The sequence below is a fragment of the Elaeis guineensis genome, chromosome 1 (genome assembly GCF_000442705.2).
Source record: "Elaeis guineensis isolate ETL-2024a chromosome 1, EG11, whole genome shotgun sequence".
NCBI lineage: Eukaryota > Viridiplantae > Streptophyta > Magnoliopsida > Arecales > Arecaceae > Elaeis > Elaeis guineensis.
Window position 1 is genome coordinate 117,674,911 of NC_025993.2, and position 17,911 is coordinate 117,692,821.

The window sequence follows — 17,911 nt, forward strand, 5'->3', positions numbered from 1 at the left end:
GATGCATAAGTTTGTGTGCAAACAAAATTTTTGATACGTATACTCATCCAAAATGTGGTTTTATTTTTTTTGTTTAATAAAGGATGATTGTATTGGCAAATGTTTTGACATCAAATTTCTTTTTTTTTTCAGGACACTCCTATAATATTTTAGGGTTTGGTGCACACCCTTAATAAAAATCTGATAACATCCATGGTAAGTGATGTTAGGGTATGGATCATTTTGAAAATGCTATAGAAGATTAGTTATCACTAGACAAATAAATCAAGTTGGTAATATTAATTTTGATCCGAAGGATCATTTTTAATGTTAAATATAGTCAAAATTTGAATATATGTGAACTTGTAGGTATGGTTATGATATAAACAAATCCTCATTCATGCAAAATTGGTCTGCAATTTGCATCATTCATGCTAAAATGATGTTATATCGTTGTATTAATGTAGATGTTGAAATACAAATCTACAAATTCAAACTTTTAGGTAATAAAAAGTAGTAATTTGACATAGTTTGGGCAAGTTTAACAGAGCAACATGTTTGTTTGTTTTATGGATGAAGATTTAATATATGTATCATACATACCTTATTTTATCATTTTATGGTGTAAATTAGTTGATACCATATCCTTTTCTTTTGAGTGATTGTAGCTTGGGGATATCATCCCTTATTTCTATCTAAAAGGGTATCCATTTTCTAAAATTGATAAATTTTAGTAAGATAGCATTAATATGTTTTAATGGATTGAGGTCTACCATATAGACCCATACGAGTGTACATTTAGTCACACATTGGTTGTATATTGCAGAGATCTCAGAAATTTATAGAGGATCAGGGAATCCAAATAAAACCTTATGGTTAGCTTTTTAGTGTTGGATTTTGCATTTTCATATGGTATCATAGTGAAATCAGCCTATAGTTCACGTACGACTAGGGAATAAAATAGCATGGTCCCTTTTGGTGTTGTCGATGAGTAATTTATGGTGTTCATGATTGGATCCTTCTCTCCCGAGGATCTAAGATTGAAACAGAAGCTATGTATGAGAACCCATGTGAACATGCATCTAGTCGTGGTTATATTAGAGATTTTTTATGTTTCTATACTCTATTGGACATGTGTTGAATTATTGAAGAAGGAATGGCACTTTCCATCACCTAAATTTGTCTATGGGAATGACAAAATCTCATAACCATCAACTTAGTCCTATGATAGTACAAATGACCTTAGGTTATTCTAGTTGTCTCTTGGTGATTATATTAGAGATTTGGGATTCTGTATGCTTTCATCAAGTTGGACAAATTTTGGAGTATTGAAGAAGCGTTACTTTTATTCTATCACCCAAATTTATTATGGGAGTGACAAAAATGTATGACAAATGATAGATTAATCAGCTCAAATCCAACAAGAGGATTTATTTTTTGTTGTTTGTTGACTTACCATTATTAAGTTTTGCACTGCTACATACCTGTTGAGATTCATTACCAAGTTTCAATTCAAGTTAAGAGTCTATTGTTAGTTGGCCGTTAGTTTTAATAACTGTAAGATTCTAATCTTAGTATTATTTTATTTAATTATTTTCTTTTAAAGGTTGTCAGAATTTATATTCTAATAAATTTTTAGTTTTTGAGTCAAGATAAGAGTCAAACTCTCATCCATATGGTGCTCTATTTAAAAGAACTTTTGGTATCTTTTTGGTATGTAGAGAATGACATGGAATATTATGTGGGAGAAAGAGAGAGAAAGATTATTTATGTATTTAGAGACTTTTTTATGAGATATCTTTATGAGGTTTTGGTCTTTATTCTTCTTTAAATAAATTATTTTTTTCTTCTAATTTTTTTTACTCTTTCATAATTTTTTCTAATGATTCTTTACAAATATTTTTTTTATTTGATATTTGTTTTAGATCTTGGACTAACACGATCGATCTACTATATATGATGTGCCATTCTATATGGTATCAGAACTAAGGTCCTGAAATTGGTGGCTCATATATTTGTGACTCTATATGGTATCAAAGCGAAGATTTATGATATCAGAGCCACAAATTTGGAGAGTGGTTGAGCCATCTGCGCCTTTGATCAGATTTATTTAGAGTGTGTTTTTAGAGTGGTAGCTTGATTGTGATTGTTACCATGTTTGTAGCTAGGCAAGGTTGAAGAGTTTCTAGTAATTCATTATGTAACGATGTAAGCATATGGATAATTATTTGGTGATTCGAGAGATGAGTCATCATGACCAATGCTATTATTGTTTCTATCAATGGATTTAGTTATAAGATGCCTAATCTTACCGATATTAGTAAGACTGATTTTACGACTATCATTTCTCTTCATAAGTTGAACAATATGTATTATTTATATTGGAAGATTTTGTCAACTCTTATTTAACAAGCCAAGATTTATGAAATATTTTAGATGAGTCAGAGACGATGCCAATAGATGAGATTGAAAGAAGAAAATGAAATTTTAAATTTTAAAAAGTAATGTGGAATCTTCAAATTTTAGTTGATAAAGAAAATTTTTTCCATACTTAGGATGTAAAGGAGCCAAAGAAACCAAAGGATATTCTTGCAGTTGTCTATTTAAACTCTAGCAATGTGAGATATCCCAAATGAAAATTACCTGAAAAGTAGATTCTAGATTCAGGACAAAATTAGTTTAAAGATGAAAATTTGAAACAGAAGAAGCTTGATTAGTTAGAGACTGAATTAATTTCTAAAGATTCAGAGCATGAGAAAATTGATCAACTTGAGGATCAATCAAGTACAGAAGAAAATCTTGAGTAAGAGAAGACTGATCAGATGGCTGGAGTCTCAAGTTCAAAAAAGATCATGATTAAAAAATTCACTAATTTTAGAATTGCTCAGGCAAAATCAAAAGATGCTACAATTGATCTATTTATGGAAATCTATATTGAAGAATCAAATTATGCAGAAGAGTTCTATATTGGAGCTATCTAAGATTTGGATGTTTTTTGTAGAGATTTAGTAAGCTATAAAGATGAAAGGTTAGTTGATCTTAAAGTGGCTTTAGAGATTAAGGAACAAGAAGATATGTTTAGTGGAGATGATTCTTATTGTACTTTAGTCCTAATTAATTTTGAAGCTATCCCAAAATTCGAGTTGCTAGAAGATTCTATACATGAAGATTTGATCTCATATGCAGAAGCCAACTGTGTGCAGATATTTGAAGCTCCTCAAATGGAGGTATGTAGATATGACCAAATTTTGCTTTTGATTTTACTTGTATGCAGGTAATGATCGATGCTCATAGTTATTGCAATTGACAACTTGATGTTCGTTGGCATAAGTTGAATGCTCGAAGGAATTTCGATATTATGATCCTGGAGTTAGTACCGAGAGAAAATATTGTAGGACATCATCGTTTTCAACATATGCATCAAAGAGGATGAGCCAACAAAAGAATTATTGTTCAAGACAATAAAGATGTTCCGCTATTTAATTGTTGGTTCGATAAGTTGTAATATATTATTGTTATTGCGATGATGATGGCAATAGCTACTATGGTGTTTTATGATATCAACAAATTTAGTATTATCGGCATGGACTTTACAATGAGGGAGAGTATTGAGATTCATTATCAGATCCTAATTTAATTAAGAGTCAGTTTTTAGTTGGTCACTTATTTTAATAACTTTAGGATTCTAGTCCTGTGTTACTCTACTTCATTATTTCCTTTTAAAAGTTGTTCGAGTTGGTATTTTAATGGATTTTTAGTTTTTGAATAAAGGTAGAGTTAAACTCCCACCCATGTGATACTCTATTTAAAGGGATCTTTGGTGTTTCATTGGTAGTAGAAAACTATGTAGAAGATTGTATGGGAAGAAAGAGAGATGAGAGATTATTTGTGTGTGTGAAAACTTTTTTGTGAGACGACTTTCCGAGATTTGATCTTTATTATTTTTTGAATAAATTATTTTTTTTATTTTTTATAATTTTTTTTCACTATTCTCTATAAATAAATTTTTTTCTTTGATATTTATTTTGGATCTTAGACCGACATGGCCAATCTATTATGCGTAGCATACCATTCTACATATGCCAACATCTTTTTCTGATGATTAGAACATGAGGCTTCAACCACTGACATGCAAGTCTGGGAGTGCATTGCATGCATACGGGAGCAAATAACTAAAAACACAAAACAATGAGATTATCTCGGAGGTTCATTTTCTTGATTCATAGGATTTGCTGGTTCAAAATTGGTTCAATAATACTCCAAGCAAAATTCAGAAAAATCAATTATGACTTGGTTAGCCTAGTGCATCATGTAAATCTGATGCAAGAGGACATAACGGCAACAAATTTAGTTATTATCAATAGGACTTTGGAAGAAACATTTCCTCATCACATCGGGCTATATCTTTTGCGCTGCATAATGATTCACGATGTGCAATAGCCGCTATTAAATAGAGAGTTTGGAGTGCTTTGAGTACTGTGCGAAGCATGATCCAATAATTGATGAGGCGAAACAGGATCAAATGATCAATCATTCTTCCACCTGAAAGATACAGCCCAAACCCTGATGCTGCAAGTGGGCCCGATTTGGCCCGAGGCTAATCGGGCCGGGACTATTTTGGAGCGGGCTACAGGCCAGGTCGAGAAATTCTGGATCTGGTTTGGGCTCGCTTATCTTTCAGACTGGCCTTAGTTATGTGGCCCGCTCTAGAACCGGCCCGCGTCCCCAAGCCAGCCTAGCCTGGAGAACTTAAAAGTGGGCTGACCAGACATGATGCGGGGTCGATCGGGGCCGATGGTTCTCTCGCCTGTCCTTGCGTTGGAAGAGTCCCGATCCCTGTCAAAATCGTCGGTCACCAGCTAGGGTTTTGGACTTCTCGTCTCTCCTTCTCCCCCGCTTCTCCAAACCCTCCCTCATCGCCGGTCGTCGTCGCGAGGTCAAGAAAGGTCGACCGACTGAGGTACCATCCCTTTTATGTTCGTTCTCTTTTCAGTCTACTGCTGTTTTTTTGTCGGGTTTGAACCCCACCTTCACCGCCAGCCTCCCGGCCGCCGCCATTGCCGCTTTAGCGGCACCGGTGGCAGCATCGCCTTCTTCTTGCCGGACTTCCTGCTCTGCCTTCGTCCTAGTGCTCCGGTACTTGAGCCGGACCCGGGTCAGCCGGTTATTGAAGGTGGGGTCGGCGGCGGGGTCTTCTTGATGATACATTTATACCCTTGAAACTCTTATAAATAAATACCCAACACAAAACCCTAGCCATCGTCTAAGCTTCCTATTCGATTGATTTCAGCCTCCCACCCGATTGATACTACTTAAACAAAGGAAAAACGGAAAAATTGAAAGGTAAGACCTTTTCCCACATAGATTGATCACTCTTTTTTTTTTTCCTTTTTGCTTCTTTTTTCTTTTCATTTCATTCTCTTTTCGGAGATTTGTGGGAATGGAGAGCACCTGAGGGAGATCGGAGGGGTTTCTTAGGTTCCGGTTGGGGTTTTTACTCAAACATGTGGGATTTTGTGCGATTTGTGCGAGTGCGAGTTGGTCCCTTGAGGTTTTGAGAGCTTAGGCTTGGTAGAAGCATGGTATTTTGTAGGGTTTGGAGGATTTTTATCGAAAGGATTCTTCTTTGGCTGCAAAATTTTCAATTTATGGAGTTCTGTTCCCATGATAATATGATAAAAATTCATGGTCTGAGACTTGCACTAGGCTAAGTTCACCTTTCGAACCGTCATGTGGATGCATTAGTGTGAGCACTTTCCCTTGTTGGACTTGTCCGAAGGAGATTGTCAAACCAAAATCTTTCGAGAACCTAGAGCAGTTGGTTGACGTCAATAAAACATTTGAAACACTGTGCCCGAAACCACAAAGAAAGAATGCAGCCTTGCAAAAATAAGATGGCTCCCACCACAAATCACATGAATAAGGCCTTGCTCGCCCTATTCAACTTCAAGGGCCAAATACATGTCATGGTAGCTTGCACCAGCCACTGCAGAATGAGAGAGACAAAGACTCAAGGCTCATAGTTTAACATGTCCTTTTCCTTTCTTTCTAAAAATTAGTTTGGTGAGATGGTAGTTCGTCTAATTGTTTGGAAAGGTTGGGTAGGAGTCATGCTTGGAATCAGAGAAACTAATTTTTGATTGAGGTGGCTATTGTACTTCTAAGTTGTAATTAGTTAAAAAAAACAATTTCTTCACTTTTTTTTGATGGATATACAGTCATTACATACGGGAATCAAAGAAAACAGGTGTAGTTCTCCAAAGTCTGTGTTTCTAACGGTTAGCAGTAGCTACGGAGATCAAAATCTGCTGGTATGGATTTAATAAATTGTCATCAGAAAATCAGGATGGTATGTTAGTAATTATTTTATTTATTTATATATTTTGTTCTATGTTTAAGGTTAGAATCTTGTGGAACTGGAAAACAATTTGATTTGAGTACTTTATCATTGTTTATATTCAGGTACTCGAGTAACCTGACCCGAATAAAGGTTAATCGGGCGAGTTCGGGTACCAGCGGGTTTATCATTTTTTAATGGGACAGATTTGGGATTTTTGGCTTAATTTTTTAATCAGGTTTGGGATGGGTTCAGGTAGTAAGATTTTAAATGGGTTTGGATACGAGTAAGACAAATTTTGCGGGTACCCTACCCATTGCCACTCCTAATTATATTGTATTCTCAACAGCGCAATATGTTATGGTTCTATCCTAATAATTAATTATGGTCCATGATTAAAGTAACAAGATGTGAAAAATGACTTTTCTACTCCTTGGTCATGTTCCTCTAGGGTAGAGGAGCAAGGGAAAGCAGAAGGAGGGCTAGGAAAGGGGCGGTGACAATGCTGGGGGCTGCCATGTAATGGCAGGATGTCATTGATTTGTTATGATGGTAGAGGAGGAAAGAGAAGGTAGAAAGGAAGGTTGGGAAGTGGGGGCGGTGGTGATCGTGGGCGCAGCTGCTAAAATAATTGGGGCTATTTTCTTGTCCCAAAGATACGGGAAGAGGAAGAAGATGGGGTAGAAGGATGTGGCAACAGCAATGGTGGGGTGCTCCTGTGACAATGGGAGATCATTGGCTCATTGTAGTGGTAAAGGAGGAAAAATGGTAGGGTGTGGAGGAAAGCAAGGTGAAGGGACTTAGGTGATGTTGGAGGCAGCCCTGCAATTGTGGGGCATCATTGGTTTGCATGGACATAGAGGAGGAAGAACAGGAAGGGAAGGAGGGCAAGAAGGAGAGGCCACTGGTGATAGTGGTGCAACCTTGTTGTGTGTCATTGTCAGTTTGTCGTGGAGTTAAAAGGAGGAAGAGGAAGAAGGCGAAGATGGTGAGGTGATTCTTGTGATGCATCAATCATCATAGAAGTAAAGGAGGAAGAAGAATGCGAAGGTAGTTTGGTAAGAAAGAACCACCTGAATACTTGCAATAACGACCACTCGATGAACTAATAATGGAAGTTTAAGCTAGGAGTGTCATCAAGTATAAAGCTTAAATTTATTTGGCTTGATATATAAATATGCAGGAGGAGTTTAAAATGTGATATAGGTATAATGTGTGGTATGCAAGAAAAGGTCAAAGAACAAAAATGATGGCGTTATTGTATTAAAATTTTTTTTAAAGTATGTAACAAAAAGGGCCTAAGATTGTTATAACGGCCATTATTTGAAACCTGGAGTGCAGTGTAAGGCCCAGTTTGGCCTAGGCCAGTCCAGGTCCTCCCCATTGCTGTGGCACTATATAAACTCTCTGCCTCTTCCCTTCATTCTCACTTGTCATAAAGCATAAATTTATTTGTCATTGCTCGAGAGTCGTCCCTTGGCACTGGGATCAAGTCCTTGTCACTAGGGTCTGAGAACCATTTCTTGTCTTGTCATTGGCCATCCCTTTGATCGACTCGTATTTCAGGTATCTCCTCTTGTGCCCTTTCCTTTTTTTCCTCCGATTTTAGGGTTTATTTTTGTGATTTTGGTCATGGAGGCCAGTGATTTTGGTGGTGTCGAGTGATTTTGCGTGTATGTAGCTGGACCGAGCTGTCTGTCATTTTTTTGGATTTTCCCCTATCTTTTTTGTTGGTTTGTTTTCATCATGGTGAGCATGAGAAAGAAAAGCGCTGGGGTGGGGGGATCAATAGGCTCAATTCACTGTATAAGTAAGAAAGGAGGGATGGCATCTCAAGGTCTGGTAGGTGGTTGCTGGTGCTCTAGAGCATTGGTAGGTGGATTGTGCAGGATGGCGAAGCAGGGCAGAGAGTTATCTAGTTCTTCATGTACCCATCTTCTCCACCATGCCCAATCTACCTATTTACTGCTAACAGTTTATATTGGAGATGAGGGAGACTAGATAGTTTGCCAACATTGGTGGTAATCACGGTTAAGCTTGCATCGAACTTGTGATCTGAAAAAGCAGTTTATTATGGCTACACAATTTGTCACTATAAGAAGACCCCTCTTTTTCTTGATTCCCCATTGTGTTTCAACATTGGGGAATCGTTATTTTAATTTTCAATTTAAAGAACATGCTTATCTCTTCTCTGGCTTCCTATTTCTCAATTTAAAGAATCATGCTTATCTAATCCTAGCTTCTCTTTTTTTAAGTTTGCTGTATAGTATGATATGATCTTATTTTGTCTAATTGTTTAGATGGTAGCGAAACAAGAAAGCGAGCGATTGATGCCTGCAGCTGAACAGGTAATGATATGATTTCTTTTGAATAACTGTGCAAGTTTTTTAAACAGCTGAAGTCCATGACTTGATAAATTTTTCACAGAGAAGTTGTAAATTTGCATCTGAAATTTGTCCCCTTCTCAATTCAATTCATGTGATTTAATGCAAATTCGGAGATCATGTCTTTTATCTGCTACGGTTACTTCTACTGTTCTTGACAAATCTGTGGCCTTTTTCTGATTTTTTTGGATCATCTTTCGTCTGTTCTATGAGTGCCTACAGTTGCAAAGAGTATAGATCATGCAGATAATTAATAATGTTAATGAAGTTTCTATAAACCAGGGATAAATTGAATTTGTTTCTTGATGTGCAGGATATTTCCGATGAATTGGAGTTGAAAGCCAAGAAGTATCTGCGTGGAGATGGTGCTAACCTGGAGGTATGTTTTTTTCTTTTTTTTGTGTATATTTTTCTTTCCAATTGTGATTTCAACTGTAATGCCAAATCATGGATCACTAAATTGCTTGTGTAAGAGCTCTTTTTTTTGTTTGGTATGTAAATTACTTTCTTCTTTGAATTTGTATCTAATTCTGATGGTATTCAGGTTTTACGGGATAAAAAGTTGAAAGGTCAACTTACTGTCAGAGAAAAATTATATGGCCAGTCTGCAAAAGCTGCTGCCAAGGCTGAAAAGGTTCGTATTTAAAATTTTCTTCTTCTTCTTTCTTTATGGTTTATGTGATATTGTCCAGTTATTCTTGCATGTCATCTGCTTACTTGAGCATCGCTGCTTAGTGGCATGCATTTTTAAGTGATTCTATGTGAAATTTTGTAAGAGGCAAAGCATGCTATGCTGGCACTTATTGTTTCTGGTAGGTAAACCCATGGAGTTTGATAACAGCAACTGTAATTTATAACAACAAATGCTATATTATGAGGTAATCAAGGCAGAGTGACTATGAAGTATAATTTAAGGCACAGAAAAGTACAAGTGCAATAGATACAAATAATTGGATGTAGAAATATTGTATCCATATTAACAATCAGGATCACAATTTACCACGTTTATCATGTAAACAAAAGTAGAGGAAGTGGGGAGGTCGGCTATTATGAATTATTCAATACTTTGTATTCCTATTCAGATTTACATGATTTGTTGCACCATCTTTTCTAAGTACTTTACAACTTCTGTCCCTGTTAAACTATGTTTTCCTTGCCCTTTTCTGAACCTTCGCAACAAATCCAAGCTACACTCTGTACTAGGGCCGTTTCATACCTTCTTTGTCTAATTCCTTTCTGGGCAGTTTTGTTCTAATCTTTCCTTTGTCAGAGCGACTCTTTCATGCTCCGTTGTCATTGTGTTCTAAGTGATTCTTTCTATTTCTGGCCGCACACCAACTTTTAAAATCTTTAGCCTTTATGATGCTGGACCTTGTTTACTGCCCAACATTCTGATCCATGTAACATTGGAGGCCTAGGAGATTTTGTCTACTGTCTTAATAATATGCAGCAATCAAAGAATGACCTGAAGGCGCCTTATACAAATAGATTCCACACACACACAGATATATATATAATATATATATATATTATAAAATATCCAAGATGGTGCCTCAAGATAGGGTTCATTCTTTACTTGAGTAGTCAACTGCTTGTACGATTTTGTGACAGCACATTAGGGACACACACACAGATATATATATATATATATATATATATATATATATATATATATTTTTTTTTTTTTATATATATATATATATATATATATATTATATATTATAAAATATCCAAGATGGCGCCTCAAGATAGGGTTCATTCTTTCACTTGAGTAGTCGACTGCTTGTACGATTTTGTGACAGCATATTAGGGGTACCTGCATCCATTTTGATATATAGTAGGGTTCATTCTTTCACTTACAGCACGTTAGGGGTACCTGCATCCATTTTGATATATAGTAGGGTTCATTCTTTCACTTGAGTAGTCAACTGCTTGTACATTTTGTGACAGCACATTAGGGGGTACCTGCATCCATTTTGATATATAGTTGCATTCATTTGTGTGTGCATACATTTATATAGATATACAGAGCTTTCGTTTCGAGGCTACTTTTCCTCTCAGTGAAATGATTGTACTAAGGCGTATCTTGTGATCAATCCCAACCAAGATATCATTCTTTGTTTATTATTTGACATAATCTTTAAGCTATACAAACTGTTTGATCTGCAAGCCCTTGAGTTCAAAAAAATATTTTTTGTTATCCTAGGGTGATGTGTGTTCTTGAATTTTTTTAAACATCCACTGATTCAATATATACGGGCATATAGATCTCGAAAGATATTGTTTATCTTATCAGAGTTCAGGAAACTGATGCCCATTATTTGCTAATCTGGAGCATCTTGCAGGTGTAGCGTTTTTCATTCTAGTGGCAGATGAGTGCTCCTAGTATTTTAAGTTTTAAACAAATGTAGTTAAAATGTTGTTTAGTTAAAACTCCATTTAGTTAAGTAAATGTATGCTTTAATTAACATTATGTCTTCAAATAATTCCTATGAGGACTTTTTTCCGTGATCACACAAAGAATAGATGATAAGCTTCATCCAGATTCTATCTTGTCTAATCAGATTCTACTATTAATTTTGTTGTCTTAATGGCTTATGAGGTCTTCTTTTCTTGCCCAGTGGCTTCTGCCTAGTGAGGAAGGGTATTTGGAGGCTGAAGGTTTAGAGAAGACATGGCATATTAAGCAGGAGTCTATAATTCGCGAAGTGGATGTTATAAGTTCAAGAAAGCCATTTGATATGATCTTACCAGGTGAAACTGTGAACTTATTCACACATTGGTTCAAGTGTTGGTTGATGTCTCATTTTAGAGGCTATTAATGTGTCATGCTATGAAATGGCGTCCCATTTTTACATTCTTCTTTCTTGCTCTTATAGTTTTCTTTTTGATCATGAAATTAATGGACAATTTAGAATATTTTCTGAACTTTGCACTTCTCTGAGAATAGACTTATTGAATCATGGCAATCTGCTAATTTCTTATTGTTTGACATGGAGGGCATTGGTGGAAGTGGCTTTCTTTTTCAGAACTATAATTGTTGATTCTGTTTAACATGCAGAGTTGGGTCCATATACACTTGAATATACTTTGAGTGGCCGTTATATGTTGGTTGGAGGACGGAAGGGTCACCTGGCAATGATGGATATGATAAGTATGGATCTAATCAAAGAGTTTCAGGTTTGTTTTTGATCTTCAAAAATAGCTTCTGTCTCTTAACAAGGTACAAGGATATGCACATGGGTTCTTGTGAAAGTGCTTGTGGGTTCTTATGAAAGGCTCGTTGTTGTATTATTGTAATTTCATGGATCTATGTTTTCTTGAGAAATAAATTTGCATTTTTACTTTGCAAAATGTCTCCTTTTTTGTTAGAATATGAAATGTCTCCTTAAATCCTTTGATGGAGAGTAGAAATATATAATTTATATTTTATCTGAAAATTGGATTTGAGACTCAGGTTCTCCATCTGGGTGGTTGGGAATTTATCTTTTAAGATTTATTCCAATCCAGATATACCTAGCTTGACCCGGTAGTTGCAACAAAAAGATTCAAAATGTTAAACCTGGCTGCTAAAATCTGACAAGACCGGGTGAGAAATTGACATTGTATGTTGATCTAATGGACCCATGGGTTCTAATCCTAGACCTGAACTCAGTTTTGGCCAAGTTTGGGTGTGGTACTTGTCCTTTTGTTCCCCTAATAAATCTTAAAGTACAATGAAAATATTCGATCCGCTTGCCTGAATTTCTATTTTAAAATGCTTATAAAATAAATTTTGAAAATGTTAGTGCAAGTACATCTTTTACTAGGATGTCATGTTTTTCTGTGTTTACTGACAGTTACTGTAAAGAGAATTTTTGAAATCTTAGATGTTTTCAACATGGTAATTCGGTCTGACCTGCTTGTTTAACATCATTTGGTAGACATTTAGACTATGCATAATGCAATGGTATTTCTCACAAGCAATGGTCTTCTTGTGCTTGTGGCCTTGGTCTGGGTCTGAAACCTAGTTAGGGTGAGCTGAGCCAACTGTGATTGACCAGAACAGTTTATAGTCATTGATTTGGCCCATAGCCTGCAGACCTGACTGAAATAGACCAGATCTAAGCCGATCTAACTTCTTTTATGGGTCCAGTGGGTTCCAAGTCTTAGAGTCAAAATTTCTTTACGTTGGAATGGGTTTGGCACGTGAACCTTCATCACCAACAATGAAATTTGAGGTAGACAAATTTCTGGATTAGTAGATCATTTTGTTTGAAATGCATTTCAGTCATTTCCTTCTGTATTACTACATGTTTTTTTTCTGATTAATTTGTTGCGCTCAATCACCAATCATCTTTTGTTTTCTACCTAGAAACCATAAGATCTGTGTTCCATTCTTCTCCTGAGATATCTAGTCAATTTTTGGTATCAATGTAGCACACCATCCACAGTCAATATCAACAACAGGTTAGTGCACAAATTGATCAAAGAAACTCAAGCACATCTCTTCTCGTTTCCCATCTTCATTGCACTTCTTTTGTTAATTTCACTTAGACAACTGTTTATAAGCTTTTTTTTTTTTAAAAAAAACCCCAAAGTTGCTTGTTTCAGTAAAGCTAGTACTTTTTTTTTGGGGGTACATATGGGGGTCTAGAAGACCCAGATCAAGAATCGAACTGATAAAACAAAATGAAGACAAAGCAACAAATAAAAGGGAAAGAAAAACATGCTAAAGTCTAAGAAAACCAACTGCTGATGAATCCGCTAACACTTGCATCTTCATGTAAATGGGCATGGATGATAAAGAATGAAAGTCTAAATTTTGTTGAAGACTTGCTAGAGAGTATAGAATTGCATTTTTTAGTCTTTTTCTTGTTTCTTAGTTCTTGTTATTAGGTTAAATTTGATTCATTATGATTCACTTCCTCACAAGGCTAATTGGATGTTTGTGGTTTCGTCCTAATGAAAATCTATGGTTATTTCTTCATTTTCTATAACCTAATGTTTTTTCTCCCATTTTTCAGGTTAGGGAAACTGTGCGTGACGTGGTATTCTTACAAAATGAGCAATTTTTTGCAGTAGCTCAGAAAAAGTAATTTATTTTTAGCATTATTTACAATTATTAGATACAACATGTGAATGATTTATCTTGTTTCTTGTTAACAATTAAATTTCTTCTGTTTCTTGTTAGCATTTTTTCTTGTTTCTTGTTAGCATTTTGGGAATTTCTTCTGTTTCTTCTGGCAAATAGATCATAATTTTTTAATATGGATGTAATTGAATAAAATGGACTAATGAAGACAAGAGACGAAGAAGTGTGATACCTTTCTTCTTTAGATATGTTAATCTAATGCCATCTTTCTATCACCAAAAAAAGAACAAATACAATGTTTTCATGATATATGTATTTTATTTCGAGGTCTGTGATATTATCATGATGATTTACAAGGTGATCTTAAATGTGGCAGGTATCCATATATCTATAACAGGCATGGCACTGAAATCCACTGTCTAAAGGTAAATTTTTTCTTAAAAGTAAATGACTGTGGGTGGTTGTTATCAAGTAATCCATGTTTTCTCATGCTTGTTCTTGGTTATCATAATAGTGGAGGAGCATATAAAGTAGCTTAACTTATTGAACTGCCCCACCCCCCACCCCCCCCCCCCCCCCCCCCCCCCCCCCGGCGCTGCGGTCCCAACCCCGTCAATACCCCAAAAAAAAAAAAAAAAAAAAGAAGAAGAAAAAGAAAGATAGGAATGACTGGAAAATTTCTTCGTTTCTAGTATGCATGACCAATGTGTTGCTTTTGAGTCTTTTAACTTGCATATCCACCTAAAGAGCTCATAATAGAATCGCTAGCAAATGAAAATTCATAAAACTGACAGTAAATGGGACAAGACCTGATTCTATTTTTTGGGTTACATGTATAACTTGTAAGTCCTGACATTTAATGTAAATGAAGGATTTGAACATGGTTTTAAGTACAAGGGTTATAGTGATTTTAATGGCTGTTATGATGGTTTTTTTGGCCACCACCATTGCTCTGTTGAGGTGAATAACATGGAAACGTATAACTGTTACTTTCCATTATAACGGACTGTTATGATGTGAATAATGCTGTTTTTTTAATATTTTTTTTCTTTTACCTTCTTTCAAACAAAATAATATTTTTCAAAATTTATTTTTTTTCCCTCCAAAAAATGATTGTATGGTCCAACCAAAAAGTTATCTAATGAAGAGTGAAGGGAAAAATAATGCCATTATTTGTCAATCACTGGCCATTATTTCTTGTTATAACACAATTACAGCCATTATGTCAGTGATTATTTTGATACTAAAATTTGGAAACTTACTTTTTGAGATAAGTAATGACTGTTATAACCATTATAATGGTCAAGAATGGTTTTAGTGGGGCTTGTTCTAGCAGGATAATGTGTTATTTAAAACTTTGTATTTAAGTTGTCCATTCTGATACAAGTTCTATCCTGCTTCTGCCTCTTGTTTGTCCAGTCAACAACTATCTCGTGACACCATCACTACCATTAAATTTGGTCATGTGTACTGAAAGATGTATACCTGATTGATGCATGCAACCTTTTTTTCTAATTTATAATGCTTTAAAATTGTATTTTGATGTTTTTGTTTTATCTTCAATTTTTTCTTTTAATAGAACTATTTTTTTTTTAATTATGAAGTTGTTGAAATTTGTTGTGAAACTTACAATGGAGATTTGGTTTCTTGTTTAAAAGTTAATGTTTGATAAAATTTTAATTAAGTTCTTTGAATTCTTTTTTTTTCTCTTGATGCTGAATTATTTATATCGATATGTCTCTCTTTGTATATTGTTTCAGTACAATTTGATTGTTATTGACTGTTCTTTTGCATACCAGGAACATGGTCCACCTCTTAAGCTTCAGTTTTTAAACAAGCACTTCCTCCTGGTATCTGTAAATAAATTTGGTCACTTGCACTACCAAGATGTGAGCACAGGTGAGATGATTGCTAATTACCGGACAGGTCTTGGCCGCACTGCCGTAATGAAGGCAAACCCTTTTAATGCCGTAATTGGATTGGGCCACTCTGGCGGCAAGGTCACTATGTGGAAACCTACCAGCTCAAAACCGTTGGTAACGATGCTTTGTCATCGTGGCCCTGTGACTGCCATTGCATTCCATGGCGGTGGCCATCTCATGGCCACCGCCGGGATGGACTGCAAGATTAAGCTTTGGGATATTAGGAAGTTTGAGGTGCTCCATACATACTCCAGGCATGCCCAGACCTTGGACTTTAGCCAGAAAGGTCTGCTTGCCATGGCAAATGGATCCAAGTTGCAGATATGGAGAGACTCCTATGGGAACCAGGACTATGGACCATATATGAGCCATGCTATGGTGAAGGGTTATCAGGTGGGGAAAATTGCTTTCCGGCCTTATGAGGATGTTTTAGGAATCGGTCACTCGATGGGTATATCTTCCATTCTCATTCCAGGATCTGGTGAGCCCAACTTCGATACTTGGGTTGCAAACCCATATGAAACTACGAAGCAGAGGAGGGAGAAAGAGGTTCATGCCCTTCTTGATAAGCTTCAGCCTGAGACAATTATGCTGGATCCAAGTAAGATTGGTACTGTGAAGCCACCAAGGAGAAAGGAGAAGCCAACCAAAAAGGAGACTGAGTCTGAGATGGAAGCTGCCATTGAGGCTGCCAAGAGCATTACTTTCAAGAAGAAGACAAAGGGGAGGAGCAAACCAAGCAAAAGGACAAGGAAGAAGCAGGACGAGGTCTTCAAGGCAAAGAGGCCATTCTTGGAGCAGCAGATGGAGGAGCGACATGCGAAGAAGCAGAGAACAACTGAGGCTGAGCTTCCGAAATCACTGCAGCGCTTTGCTCGACAAAGGGCATGATGATTTAAGATAATGTAATTGTTTTTGGCTAGCATGAGAGTAGTCCAGAGCAGCTGCTATGGAACTTATGGGGGAGATGGACTGGCTCAAGCAGGAGCAGCAGCCTATATTCCTTGAAATTTTGAGAGTTTGTTCTAAAAGAACAAGAAAAGGAGATTTGGCAAATTTTTGTTATTTTTCATTAATATTTTGTCAATTCTTCCTTGAAATCATGCCGAAGCCTCAAAGTATCGTTTATCTATCTTGTTATCAATAATGTCTCCTTTGGAATGCTTTGCTTTTCATTTTCTTATATGGTGAAAGAACAATTAAGGTGCTAACCCATACTCTAAATAATAGCTAGCTTTATCTATTTGTCTATCTATTTATCTTCTTGGTTGGAATATCTAGCATTTGACTACTAATATATTTTATTGTGAAAGGTCATTCAGGAACACTGTAAATTTGGTTTGGGGTTAATTTTATGATTGCATTCAATCCATTGCTGTCACTTTGATTTAGAGAGGGTAAAGGCTATGTAAACATGACAGGAGATGTTTTTGTTGGCATTGGATGTTGCCCTTGATATGGATAAATGGTGAAGAAGGATCCACAAAGCTTGCATCATAAATGGAATAAGGCTTGCTGATTTTACTTATATTTACTATCCAAAAGTGATAAAAAGAAATGGATCTTGACTGGGCTTGGTACACAGCCAATTGCTGATATCGTTTCAAGATGCTGCAGTGGAATCTGGCCACCATCTGGTCAAGAAAAAATGTTAAAGAATAAAACTGTGTTACTTCTAGTTTTGGTGATGTTGGAATGTTTTCACCTAGTGATGCAGGCTTCTTCGTGTTCTTAGCGGGACCTAGCATTGATAGGAAAAAATGACAAGTTAAACATGTGGGTGACAAGTGGCTCATTGTCATTATTGTCAGAGTCTGTTTGTTTTTACTACAGAGACTGCTCATAGAATTCCAGGACATAGGACGTACCTTGATGCTTTTAAAATTCAAGTCTTCAGTGAATCATAGTTCTGTGCCTGTTGATTGTAGGGATCCCTTGTCATTTGTGAAATGGCTGTCTCAAGTAGAATTAGTGTTTTGAGTTTTGACAGGTTAGTAGTAGTTCCTTGATATGCTTTATTGGCGAAAATATATTTTCATCATACCAACCACAACTTTGACTTTCTTGTAGAAATTCTTGCTACCGGCATTTGATTTGTGCCTTAAATTTACATGTTATGGATCTTATAAACATTTTCATGTTTGGACAATTGTGCAGTATGGATCATTCTGTGCTGTCAATAGTATACATAATGTGATAAAACTGCCATTCTTAA

General features: G+C 36.1%; 1 protein-coding gene across 2 annotated transcripts; it reads left to right on the plus strand.

The window, feature by feature from the left end:
• Positions 1–4,744: 4,744 nt before the first annotated feature.
• On the plus strand, positions 4,745–16,857 carry LOC105038801 (probable U3 small nucleolar RNA-associated protein 7). Of its 2 annotated transcripts, XM_073261011.1 has the most exons (10): positions 4,747–4,939; positions 5,270–5,322; positions 8,617–8,664; positions 9,014–9,079; positions 9,245–9,334; positions 11,322–11,454; positions 11,762–11,880; positions 13,707–13,774; positions 14,151–14,199; positions 15,574–16,857. In XM_073261011.1, exons 3-10 carry the CDS (start codon positions 8,617–8,619, stop codon positions 16,585–16,587), a joined length of 1,587 nt encoding a protein of 528 aa, XP_073117112.1. In that variant the 5' UTR covers positions 4,747–4,939; positions 5,270–5,322; the 3' UTR covers positions 16,588–16,857. The 2 variants fall into 2 exon arrangements, with proteins under 2 accessions (XP_073117110.1, XP_073117112.1); XM_073261009.1 differs by lacking the exon at positions 5,270–5,322 and having other exon boundaries at positions 4,745–4,939.
• Positions 16,858–17,911: the final 1,054 nt, after the last annotated feature.

Coding starts and splice junctions, on each gene's coding strand:
- LOC105038801 (XM_073261009.1), top strand. CDS start 8,617: ATGGTAGCGAAACAAGAAAGCGAGCGATTGATGCCTGCAGCTGAACAG. Junction 11,881..13,706: donor ATCTAATCAAAGAGTTTCAG/GTTTGTTTTTGA, acceptor CCCATTTTTCAG/GTTAGGGAAACTGTGCGTGA. Junction 13,775..14,150: donor TTTGCAGTAGCTCAGAAAAA/GTAATTTATTTT, acceptor TAAATGTGGCAG/GTATCCATATATCTATAACA.